The sequence below is a fragment of the Hipposideros armiger genome, unplaced genomic scaffold, assembly GCF_001890085.2.
Source record: "Hipposideros armiger isolate ML-2016 unplaced genomic scaffold, ASM189008v1 scaffold_133, whole genome shotgun sequence".
NCBI classification, from domain to species: domain Eukaryota; kingdom Metazoa; phylum Chordata; class Mammalia; order Chiroptera; family Hipposideridae; genus Hipposideros; species Hipposideros armiger.
The window spans coordinates 1,854,304-1,866,049 of record NW_017731483.1 but is presented as its reverse complement, the minus strand read 5'-3'; the positions used below and the strand labels follow the sequence as shown (position 1 = coordinate 1,866,049).

The window sequence follows — 11,746 nt, the reverse complement described above, 5'->3', positions numbered from 1 at the left end:
TGACTTCCTGCTTCCCTCTATAATACAATCTCAAGTTTTTGTTCCAGGAAGAACAATTATTGTAGCACTAAGGTGGATACACCCCCAAAGCTCATTTCCCAGCGCTGTCTTCATTCTTGGAAAGTCCCTGAGTCAACAGTCAGGGGGCTCCCAGGGCATGGAGCGAGGAGATGAATGCACTTTCTGCTGGCCCTGAGCATGAGGGCCTGGCCCTGCACATGCTGGGCGAGTTCCACTTCATCAATCAAGAACATACACAACGTAATTTTTTTAAAATGGCTTAAAAAAATATCTGATAAAAATTATCTATCCCTCTCCCTTGCTGTGAAATAATTTAAATAATTTACTTTAGATGTAGGAAAAAAGAAAGAAAGAAAAAAGAAAGAAAGAAGAAAGAAAGACAAAAGAAAGAAAGAAAGAGAAAGAAAGAAAGAAAGAGAAAGAAAGAAAGAAAGGAAGGAAGGAAACAAGTATGTTCATGGATTGTTTCTTAGCATGAGATCTGGGTTCCTTTGAGGTGGGGAGAGCTTGAGAAGGGACGTTTCTGTGCCGTCCTGAACATGGGGATAATACAGACTGCCGGACCCGTGTTACAGTAGGTTGTGTCAGTGAGTAGAGGTGGGCAGGCTTTGTAAACTGTGAAGTGCTGGCCACAAATTAGGTGGGAGAGGTAACCCACCCAGTGGAGCTCTGCTTTCCTGACAACGCCTGGGATTTGATCTTTGGCAAGCTTGGCAGGCCCCAGCGATTGAGTAAATGGAGAGCAAGACAAGGAACTGGGGCGCCTGATGTGTGCAGGCAGACGGGGGCTCAGCCATGGTTAGGGGAGTGGGCAATCAGGAGCACAGAGCCCCCAGAGACCTGAGGGAGGGCTCGGTACAATGCTTCCTGATTTTAGGTGCCTCTAGCCAGGACTTAGAGCATAGAGTTGGAGTCCCAGCTCCTGTCTGGTGTTCCTTACCCTCCTTGTCTTTACTGTAGATAGGTACAGATGGACTAGCCCAGAGTGTTTCCACCTTCACTGTATTGCAGAATCACCTGGAAGCTTATAAAAACATACACAAGGCCAACCCCTACTCTACAGAGTCAGCTTAAACTGTTCCAGGATTGGGCCTGGCTAGCTGTATTTCCCGAACACGACCAAAGGGATCCTAACATATAGCCTGGGCTGAAACCTACCAGGCCAGGTGGCCTCCTGCATTCCCCATCCTAGCTCCAGGATCGCCCTGTGGCACAGGCAAAACTCACTGTCTGCACCTCCTCAGTAAGGAGGGGTACACTTAGCTTCCAACATTCCATCTCTAGCTGGGCCGTTGTATTGACCACTGAGAAAGAATCTTAGAGAAGGGCTCAGAACAGATTCACAAAGGAGGGACCCAGAAAAGCTCTCCGACTGAAAGGGAAATTTTAGGGCCATGTGGTTCTACTTCCTTGCCTAGTGCAGTCATCCTTCTCCCAGAGTCCTCATGGCCAGGGGGCTCTGCAGGCTTACTCCCAGTGCTGGGGCTTCCTACCTCCAGGGGGCCTCTTCTGTTCCTTTGGGCTGACATCTGCTTACATCTTTCTGGCAGGAGCAGGCTCTTGTGACCTCAGGGCTTTGGTGGCAGTCAGTGGTTTTAGCCAACGCCCTGATGTCTGCATCCCACATAAGGGAGTATCTACCCACATCCCACTGATTCATTGGAGAGGATGGTTTGGGCTTCCTGTCAGCGTTCTAGAATTGGCCTGAACCTTGACTTCTTTCCCTAAAGTTAAACTCCCACTGCCCCTTTGCCAATGTCTTGTGAGTTCCCGCAGCAAACCTAGATCATCATCCTACATGTAGTTTTCCTCAGGTCAAGGACAACACTTCTTGTCTCAGGTGGCAGACTCCAGGGTCCCCCTTGTTCAGATGGAGAAACTGAGACCAGAAAGGGAATGATTTGCCAGTAGTCACTGTGCAAGTCAGGGGCGCAGCTGAGGCCAGACCAATGGATTCCTGCCCTGTGATCTGAGAATTGTATCGGACCAGAAACAGCAGAAAGACAGACCCAGGAGACCAGGAGCTCAGCCCAGCCTCCTGCCATGAATTCTCTGGGGATCTGTTTCCCCGCCTGTAAATAAGGAAGTTGGGCTAATCACTGGTTTTCAAACTTTAAATTTTTTCGAGTTGCAGAATTATGTATTCCATAGAGCCGATATATAAAACAAAAAGAAGGGGAGCTGTCTGGTGGAAATGGGGGGGCACAGCTCTCCTGCTTAGCCTTCTCCCCATTCTACGGACCACCCACAGTTTAAAAATCACAGGTAGCTTCACCTAGGTCCTTCCAGCTCTAACTTTCTATTGTACAATGTTCTTTCCCTTGAGACGTTATAGCTCATCTTGGACCCTTACAAACAGAATTAAACAGAAGGCAAGGTATCATCTAAAAAGAGTCAATTCAGACATTGTTGTTTCAAGAAGGCAAATAGAAAAACGGCACCATGTCCCACTGGAAATCTTTCAGTGACCAAGTTTTGTTTTCTGGTAAAAAATATAGAAATAGTGGTTGTTCTTGGGGGACTTATGGTTTGGTTCTGAACCTCCCCATGGAGCCGAGTGGTGTCCCTGAGGGCGAGGAGAGCAAGAGACCTCTGCTCAGAGCCATTCTGAGGTCATGCTCAAGTTTTTGATCTCTAGTTCCAATTGTTTGGCCTGGACCTCGCGCTGGGTCAACAGCTCCCGGAGTCTTCGGATCTCCTCTTGTTGCCGATAGAACATTTGTAGCAGCTGGGAAAGCACAGGAGAGAGGGAAAGGTCATCTGGGTGTCCTAAGATGCCAGGGGGCAGGACACCAGCAGACAGGAGAAAACATTGCCCCTTTTGGACTCAGAAAGGTGGAGGTGATTAAATTAATGTGGCTGAGGCCTAAGGGGGCAGCCACTGTGCATAGATCTTTCACAAACACTTCTCTTCACTTGATAAATAAAATTCAAAAAGATGACATTTCAGGCATTTTTTACCTCCTTAGAGTCCCCCATGGGATGGAGGAAAGTGTATTTGGCTCTGATGTCTGGAGATTGGAGTTTTCGACACCACTAAATCGTGTGACTTCAGGCAAGTTACTTACCCTCTGAGCTTTAATTTCCTCCTCTGAGAAATGGAGGTCAGAAAACTAACCTCAGCATTATTACGATTGCTGCTGCTGTTCAGAATGGTACTAGGTGTTGGGTACTCCCCCTTGTAAGGGTGGTAGTATTAGTGCCCCCACAGTTACCACTGTGCAAACTGAGGCTAAGAGAGGCTCAGCCCCGCCCCTCAGGGCTGAGGTCCTACAGCTAGTGCTCAGCAGAACCAGGATTAGAATCCCTCCCTGAGATGCCGGCCCTTGGGTTTTTAGCCACTACCTACTGACTCTCAGGGCGGCTGAGAGAATTCACTCAGATGATATATCAGAGTGCCCACCACAGGGCCTGGCACACAGCAGACACTTAACACATGTTGATTCCAAAAGCACAGGAAATCCTAGAACTGAAAGGGACTTGAATACCCATCAAGTTAAACCCTTTGCATTTTACAGATGACTTCCCATCATCTGTTTGTAAACCCACCATCTTGACATCCAGATGGTGCTCATTACCTGTTTGTTGAATGAATTAACAAAGTGAATTAAGTAGTTAGGCCAGGCCACACAGCTGGTTATTTTTCTTGCCCTTCATGTTCTACCCCCACCCCCACCCCCACCCAGTGCAGCCCCACCCTCCCTCATTCACACACCTCATTCTCTGTTTTTGGAGGGGGGCATTCGAAGATGTCAAAACCATTTGTGAGCCAGGCTTTCTTCTCCTCCAGCCTGTTTTCTGCCGCCCACCTTGGCGCCTTTATCTCCAGCAGAGAGGACGGCCTCCGGCCGTCTTCTGCAACCAGTTTTTCTGTCTGGTTGAAGAGCTGGGGCGAGGCAGGGACCACGGGGCTGGAGAGTGGTCTCTCTCGGGGCAGAGGCAGGGGGCTCAGCAGCTCAGAGCCGGGCCTAAGGGACACCAGGATTGGCCCTGGGAGGGAAGCAAAGGGCTATGTGAGGACTGAGTGGCCATGAGCAAATCGGCATGGATGGGGGCACTGACACACAAAGTCATGCAGAGACACACAGAGCCACACACACACACACACACACACACACACACACACACAGAGAGAAATATGCAAAGGTGTGGGAGATTTGGCCACACGCAGACAGGCACAAACCCACGGACAGGGGCAATCAGAGAGCAAATACCCATGCCTGTGACTATCTAAGGAAGCGTGGTCTGTAGGAGCAGCACAGAGCATGCCCTGGTGCTGCCCCAAACACTTTGAGCTCCTCAGGTGAAGCCTTGCCCTTGCTTTGTAAGGACAGTCCCACCCACACTGTGCTCTGCCATATACCAGTTCATGAATTCTCCCAAAGCCCCTGAGAAGCAGAGAAGACAGGTTTCACAGAGATGGATGAGGAAATGGAGGCTCAGGGAGGGTTGAGACTAAGGGTTATGCCAAATAAGGGGGTGGGGTAGAAGCAGAGGGAGAACCCAATCAGAGAGGCAGCTGCTGGCGTGGGGGTGGGGAGCACACACAGGCTTTCCCCTGGGCTGGGCTCTTATGTTGACAGGGCAGGGAGGGTGAGTCAGGGTAGGCAGAGTGGGCAGAAGGACCTGCGTAGGGAGCTGCTGCCTAGAGGGTCTCTTGGGTCAAAGAGTAATTGTGGCGTTTGGGGTGTGAGGATGAGCAAGGACGTCTAGCTGAGGCTATCCCGTCACTCTGCACGGCCCAGAGTTTAGTTTTCCATGGAGCAATCTCCCTTGATTTGGAGGGACTTTTCTGGGCCGCTTGGGACAAGTCCCTCCCTTCCTGGATCCGTATGTGATCATAGCAGCCACTGGGGACTGTCAAGGACCAGCCCTCCAGGGTTATGGGAGAATACAAATACAGTCTAAACCCCTCTCAGCTTCTTGGGCCACTGGATACTCCGTTTATCCCCCACATTCACCTAAGGCCTTTCCTCTGCCTTCCTTACCTTTATTCATCCCACTGAGCCACTCCCGAGCTGTCAGAGAGGGCTGGGCCCCTGCGGTGGGTGGGTAGATGTCCTCTTGGTAGGATTCCGACTGCAGAAGAAGTCAGGACAGTGAGAGCTGGGGTAGTAGGGAAGGCCGCCCAGTCGGGAAGGGCCCTTAGACAGCTGGGTGTCTAGGCCCTCCCCTACCCCTGTGAGTTGAGGAAACCAAGGCCCAGAGACCAAAGGGACGTGCCCAGGGTCACACAGCAACTCAAGAGCAGAGATGGGTAAGAGTCAGGACTCCTAGCTCTCGATGAGGCTGTACTGACCACGAGAAAGGCTTTCTTCTGCTTGAAAGAAGTGGCCATCAGCCTTCCTGTTGCTGGCCCAGGGGCATGGGCTCCAGACTCTAGGCTCTGGGGTCTGTCTTCTCCAGGAAGGGTTCCCCGCCTCCCTTGCAGATGTCACCACCACCCTTACCCGCCGGGGTACAATCATGGATACAGGTTCAATGAGGCTTTTGGCTGTAATCAGCTTGTAGAAGCGGAAGATCTCGCAGGAGGATACGTCGAGACCTCTCTTTGGCATGACACCTGCAGGCAGACAGCCAATAAGGGCCAAGCGGTTCCGGCTGGGCTAGGGCCACGGGGACCCAGTGTGAGCGGCACAGCCAGGCTGCACACCTGGATGTGAACAGAGAGCATCCTCCTGCCACCGTCCTTCCCTCAACAAACAGTTCATGAGCAAACGTGAACAGGGCCGGGCCCTGGGCTGGGGAAATGGGATTGAAATCATCAGACCTTGTCCCCACCTTCAAGGAATTAAACAATTGTAGCTCGACGTTTGCAGGAAGTGTGCTCTGCTCCTGGCCTCCATTGCCATCCCCACGGCTCCTGACCCAGATGCTCTTACTAGAGCATGTCCAGCTTTATTTTGATTACTGTCAGCATGGTATATCTTTCTCCACCCCTTTAATTGTAATCTAGCTGTGTCTTCATGTTTAAGTGAGTTTCTTGTGGACAACAAATAGTTGTCTCATTTTGTTTTTTTTATCCCCACACACACTGAAAAAGTACGGGCTCTCTCAGGCCAGTCTCTCCCATCTGCTTGCTCCTGTTTCAACTGCTTGACTTTGACCTGGAACACCTCCATTCTCTCCCCATGCTGCATTCAACCTCCTCTTTCTGTTTCTCAAATGTCGCCTACTCCAGAAAGCCGCCCAGAGAACCTCCTGCACACCTCACTAGCGGTCCCATCAAGTCAAGAGCGTGTTGACCTGCCATCTTCCCTCCAGAATGTGAGCCCCTCCAGAGCGGGTCCTGAATCTGACTCCTCCCTGTCTCCCCAGGCCCCAAGCGGCCCTGGTACCCCACACTCACCAATCCCCTTCTGTGGGTGATGGGAGCGGTACTCTGTTAGGTAGTTCAGGTGAGGTTTGTCGGCGCTCACCTCATAGTAGCGGATGTTCCCGTCTCCCTGAGGAGGGGGAGGGTATGATTCAGAGCTGGTTCCCATTCGCCTTCCCCCCACTCCCAACCTGGACCCCCACCGCAATGCAGCAGAAACCTGGCATTCACAATAGGTAGAGTTGGCAAAGCCACCTCACACAAGGGAACATCAGCGAACTGTCACCAAGGCAGTAGGACAGTCCTCATTTTAACACTCTGTCCCCCCAACCATAATCCAAAGCCTACCCGGGAGCCTCCAAGGCAGAAGTTCTTGGGGCACAGGCCCGAACCCCACTCCCATTCAAGAGCTGCACACAAAGGTCAGGGTGGCATGTCCTGAAACCAGCCAGTGGGTCTTACCTCTAGGGGCATTTCTGGTTGTCACTGTCATAACGACTGGGCAGAGTGGGGATGGGAGAAGGCTGCTGCTGGCATTGGTGGGTAGGGGGCAGGGCTGCCAAGTACGGAGAGTCCTACCTAATGAAGACCCGCTCTGCCCCAAATTTGAAGGTGCCCGAACTAGAAATACCAACTGGTTCCTCCTCATCTGGACCCAGATGTGGGGAGGGACCAGCTCGGGGTTTCCAGCTACTAAAGCCCTGGGCCCAGATGCTCTCGGGGAGCCAGGAAGGTGTGAGACAGGTGCTGGGCTCACCACAGAGGAGAGTGTCCAGCAACTCTTGTCTGTCCCTGCCCCTGCTTTGCATCCCAAGGGCTCCAAGCTACTGTCTGGTCACCAGGGGCGAGGCTTGGTGTAGTTCTGCCTCTTGCCTCAGGAGTCCATGAGGCCACCTCCCTCCCATGCCAGGCTGACCTTCCCCACCACGTAGAGCATGTTGGTGTCCGCATCATAGAAGGGAAACAGCACTCCTGAGGAGCAGTCCAGATCCTCCTCGGTGAGAGGCACAGAGAGGTCATCCTGCAAGGGAAAGGAGACCAGGAAGGCCTTGGGTCAGTCATGGGGCCCTCATTAGCGCTCTGAGCTAAGAATTCCTGCCATGGAGCTCTGGATGTGTGTATGTGTGTGCACATATGAAAGAGCGTGAAAGACTGTGCATGCGTGTGTGTGTGTGTGTGTGTGTGTGTGTGTGTGTGTGTGTGTGTGTGTGAGAGAGAGAGAGAGAGAGAGAGAGAGAGAGAGAGAGAGAGACACACAGAGAGAGAGAAACCTCCACCTTTTATTATACCAGCATGTTGCCTTTAATAAATCACTTCTCACACACCTGATCTCATTCCAGCGCTCTGCCTCCTGTTTTGTAATTTTTAGTAATAGACGCAGAAGGAAATTCAGAGACAGGAAGCAATCTGGCCAGTCTTTGAAACTCTGGCCAAGTGATCCCTCAAATCAATACTGCTTGGCCTGGCCCTCCTCACACCCCACCCTCAGCTGCCTTAAACATGCCTCAGTATTTTATTCCTAGCCCTTGCTCCAGCTGTTCCTTCTGCCCAGAAGGCCCCCTCCTCCCTTCCCCCCAGTCTTGGTTCCAGATGTGGCCACATCCCCTCCCCTATACTTCAGCCTCTTCTTCATCCTGACCCCTCTCCCTCCTCAAATGACAAGATGCACAAGATCTGGGCTTATGCCATCAGGCTACTGGCAACTCCCTGTTATTCATCAATAAATTCAATGAATGAATGAAGGAATGAACGAATGAATGAACAAAGTCAGCACTCAGCTGGAGTGATGCTGAGGGATGTTGCTGGGGTTTCGGGGGAGACTCACCTGGTTCCACAGGACCGTCTGCCTGTTGTTCCATCGGGATAAGCCTGTGGACAGCAGCATCCTCAGGTTCCCCAGAAACAGCACTTTGTTGGCCCGGTGCCCCTTGTAGCTGGCTTCCTGGAGAGACATGTGTGGTCAGGGACTCCCCTGCCTTTGCTTATGCTACTACTCCACCTGGAACGCCTGCCTTTCTCCCCCAGCTCTGCCTGGAGAATCCTTCCAGGGTTCTTTTACTGAGCTAGAACAAGAAGCGAACTTCTGCCCCGCTCCATGCTCTTGTTGAGAGATTATTGAGCACCCACTATATGCAAGGCATGGGGCCGGGCGGGCACTGTCACCTGGCTTATCTCACTTAATCCTCTGAGAGGAAGGATGAACAGCCCATTGTTGCAGATGAGGAAACAGAGGCTCGGACACCTGAAGTGCTTGCCTAAGGCCACACAATAGACCAACATGTCACGCCTCCTGACAGAGCTGAGGCACACTGACAGCCTTGGGTGTTAGACCAGGTTCAAATCCCAGCTTTCCATGTAGGCATGTCGCTTAGCCTCTCTTCAGCCTCATCTTTCTCATCTGAAAAATGGGGATGACACGCCCTATCTCCCAACAAATTGGGGATAATACGTGTGAAGGCTTGGCCAGAACGCTACCAGCATTACCTCCCTGTTCTTAGAAGCTTCTGCCATCCCCATTCCACTCCTTGCTCCTCTGACCCCAAGCCAGACCCCAGCCTAGCACTGACCTGGAAGGTCCCTGCTCGGGGGTCGAGAACCCGAATCTTGCGGTCTTTACAGGTGGTGGCCAGCAGGCTGCCGTCAGTGTTGAAGGACATGGAGAGGATCACGTCTTGGTGACAGTTAATAGTCTTCACAGGGCTCATGATTACAGACTCCTTTGTATCCAGGTTCCAGACCATCACCTGCACGGCAGAGAGCTGGCTCTGAGCACAGTGGCCACCCCCTGCCTCGGCCCCCACCGTCACATGCCGGCCAGGCTGTAGTGAAACACGGTATTCCCCGGAGGGAAGCGCAGATGGCAATCTGGCCAAGAGGCCTCGGGTGGGCTGGATCTGCCGGCTGAAGCAGCCACGTGGCAGGAGGGGGTAGCCAGGAGTCAGGCTGTCTGGCAATGAAAAGAAAATACCATCTGCCTTGGAGTAACAAAACATCCATGCTGGGAGGACCCCAGGGGACCAGCTAGTCCAGGGGGTTTCAAGCAGTTATTAACAGCAGTTTCCACCTCATACAGATAAACAGGGCTGCCATGTTTAGTTGCACAGGCTGTATACTGCACAGCTCCAGGGCAATCCATTCCCATCACCCATGATGTGAATGGTGCCCCCTGGAGTTGTGTACAGAATAACCTGCACACCCCCATGCAGTACCCTGCAGACACACCCTACATAGACAGATATAGAGCACGTCTGATCAGAAGGGGAAAAGGCCCTCCCAACCATTCCCATTTTATCCATCACTGAGGCCCCGGATGTACCTCAGTAAAGCCCTAGAGAGTTGTGAAAGGAAGAGTTTAAAAGCCACAGCTTTGGTCACACCAACCCCATGTGTGTACAGGTTGAGAAACTGAGGCCCCGAGATGACAAGGGACTTTCCCGCATCACACTGCAAGTCAGACATGAGTTGGAATAGAATCTAGGTGTCTTGAATTTTCCTAATCCACAAGGGCCCACAACCTTCCAGCTTGGCAGTCACCTGAGCAGGGGGGAGCTTCCTGTGCAGGGTACAGCTCATCCCTCCAGGCAGACTAATGGGTTGACTAGTGTCCCCCCAAAGTCATGTCCACCCAGAGCCTCAGAATGTAACCTTATTGGGACACAGGGTCTTTGCTGATGTAATCAGTTACAGGTCGTACTGGATTAGGGTGGGCCCCACATCCAATGACCGGTGTCCTTATAAGAAGAGGAGAGGACACACAGACACAAACAGAAGAAGGCCACGTGATGACAAAGGCAGTCTGGAATGATGCAGCTGCAAGCCAAGGAATGTCTGCAACCACCAGAAGCTAGAAGAGACACAGAAGGATTCTTCCCTAGAGCCACTGGAGGAAGCATGGCCCTCCCCACACCTTGGTTTCAGGTTTCTGGTTTCCAGAACCGTGTGAGAAAAAAACTTTTATTGTCTTAAGCCATCAACTTGGTCATCTGTTCAGGCCGCCCCAGGAAGCTAATGCACAGACAGACCCACCTTGTAGTCATAGCCGGCACTGAAGAGGACGTTGGCGGCCGTGGGGTGCCACTCCACCAGGCCTACTCTGCGGGAGTGGCCCACGAGCTCCTTGCTGCAGGCTGTGAGGCTCTTTGACAGCAGCTGCTTGGGGATGTCCCATATCTTAATCTGTCGGGGATACATGGCCCCAGGGGGAATGTTAGCCAGCATCACCTTGGCACCGTGCCACCCTAAGAACTGGCAGTACTCAGCAGGAGGGTCGGGGAGCTCTCTCTATCCACCTCTCTCTCAGTGGAGGCGCAGCTGGGGCCCCTCAGAGGGACAGGCGCTTTGCCAAGGTCCTCCTTGGCAATGCAGCAGGGGCTGGCATTTGCCAGAGATGAGTCCAATGCCCCCTATCTTCCCCCTGGTAATCTTTGTCATCCTAATAACCTGAGGCAGTGGGCGGCTGGGTGGCACTGGCCTGACTCCCAGGCTGGATGTCAGAGCAAATCTGCCTCCCACTATAGAATAGCCCCAAAGGACAGTGGTCTACCCCCTCCATGTCCAAAAGGCCCAAGGAAGAGCCTTGAATGCCAGGAAGAAGGGTTTGTGCTGTTTCCTCAGGGCACTAGAGAGCCAGTGCAGTCTCTGGAGAAAGGCAGGGCAGAGACAAGCTGTTTCCTGTGGAGGGGCCCCCTTTATGTTCCTCAGTATCCCCTCTATGGAAACTGACACAAGTCCTCTTAGAATTTTTTACCTGCTTCTCCTGATGAATTAGTCTGTTTTCTTTGACCAGACAGTGGGAGTTCTGCAATATTCTATTGCTCTTTTTGCCTTGGCTGCCAGGCAGCTCTGAGCTAAACCTGGAGCTCAGCAGCAGCAACCTTCAATTGCCAACATTTCTAGTTTTATTTCCTCACTTCCTCCACCTGTGGCTGCTGTGCTTTAGGGAACTAGCATAGTTCAGTGAAAAGAGCTTGGACTCTGAAATCAGGCCTCAGTTTGAAGACTGTCTCTGATTTCACAAACTGTGACCCTGGGCAAAGCTGCACCTCTCAAATCTTTGGCTTCTGCATCAGAAAAACACTGTACCTTGCGGAGCTGCCAGGAAGGAAGATTGAGTGAAATGATATGTATAATGAGAGTCAGGAACACAGTGGGCTCACAATAAATGACAACTATGACTTGTATCCTTATTTGAATCACCTGATCATATCTGTCTTTTGTTTTAAGCCATATCCACCACATTTTAGAAGTGGCATAGAATAAATTATAATTAACACTGAACATTGCGGGAGCAGGAACTATATGTCCCTGGTACAGAACAGGAGGTCAAAAAAGTTGGTGGGACTGAAGCCTTTGGGATGGTTTTGGTGTCCATATTCATAAATGGCTCCCACTTCTGTCCTTTTAAAATTT

The 11,746-nt window shown here is 51.7% G+C and overlaps 1 protein-coding gene across 2 annotated transcripts in view; it reads right to left on the bottom strand.

Annotated features, from left to right (window-relative positions):
• Positions 1 to 394: 394 nt before the first annotated feature.
• Positions 395 to 11,746, bottom strand: part of CORO2A (coronin 2A) — a 49,610-nt gene continuing 38,258 nt past the window's right edge. For both annotated transcript variants that reach the window (XM_019649554.1, XM_019649555.1), the window contains 9 exons: positions 10,364 to 10,513; positions 8,905 to 9,081; positions 8,163 to 8,279; positions 7,254 to 7,358; positions 6,371 to 6,467; positions 5,472 to 5,584; positions 5,010 to 5,100; positions 3,737 to 4,011; positions 395 to 2,749 (listed from right to left, as the gene is read on the bottom strand). In XM_019649554.1, the coding sequence (XP_019505099.1) occupies positions 2,618 to 2,749; positions 3,737 to 4,011; positions 5,010 to 5,100; positions 5,472 to 5,584; positions 6,371 to 6,467; positions 7,254 to 7,358; positions 8,163 to 8,279; positions 8,905 to 9,081; positions 10,364 to 10,513 (1,257 nt within the window). In that variant the 3' untranslated portion in view covers positions 395 to 2,617. The remainder of the gene's footprint in view (positions 2,750 to 3,736; positions 4,012 to 5,009; positions 5,101 to 5,471; positions 5,585 to 6,370; positions 6,468 to 7,253; positions 7,359 to 8,162; positions 8,280 to 8,904; positions 9,082 to 10,363; positions 10,514 to 11,746) is intronic.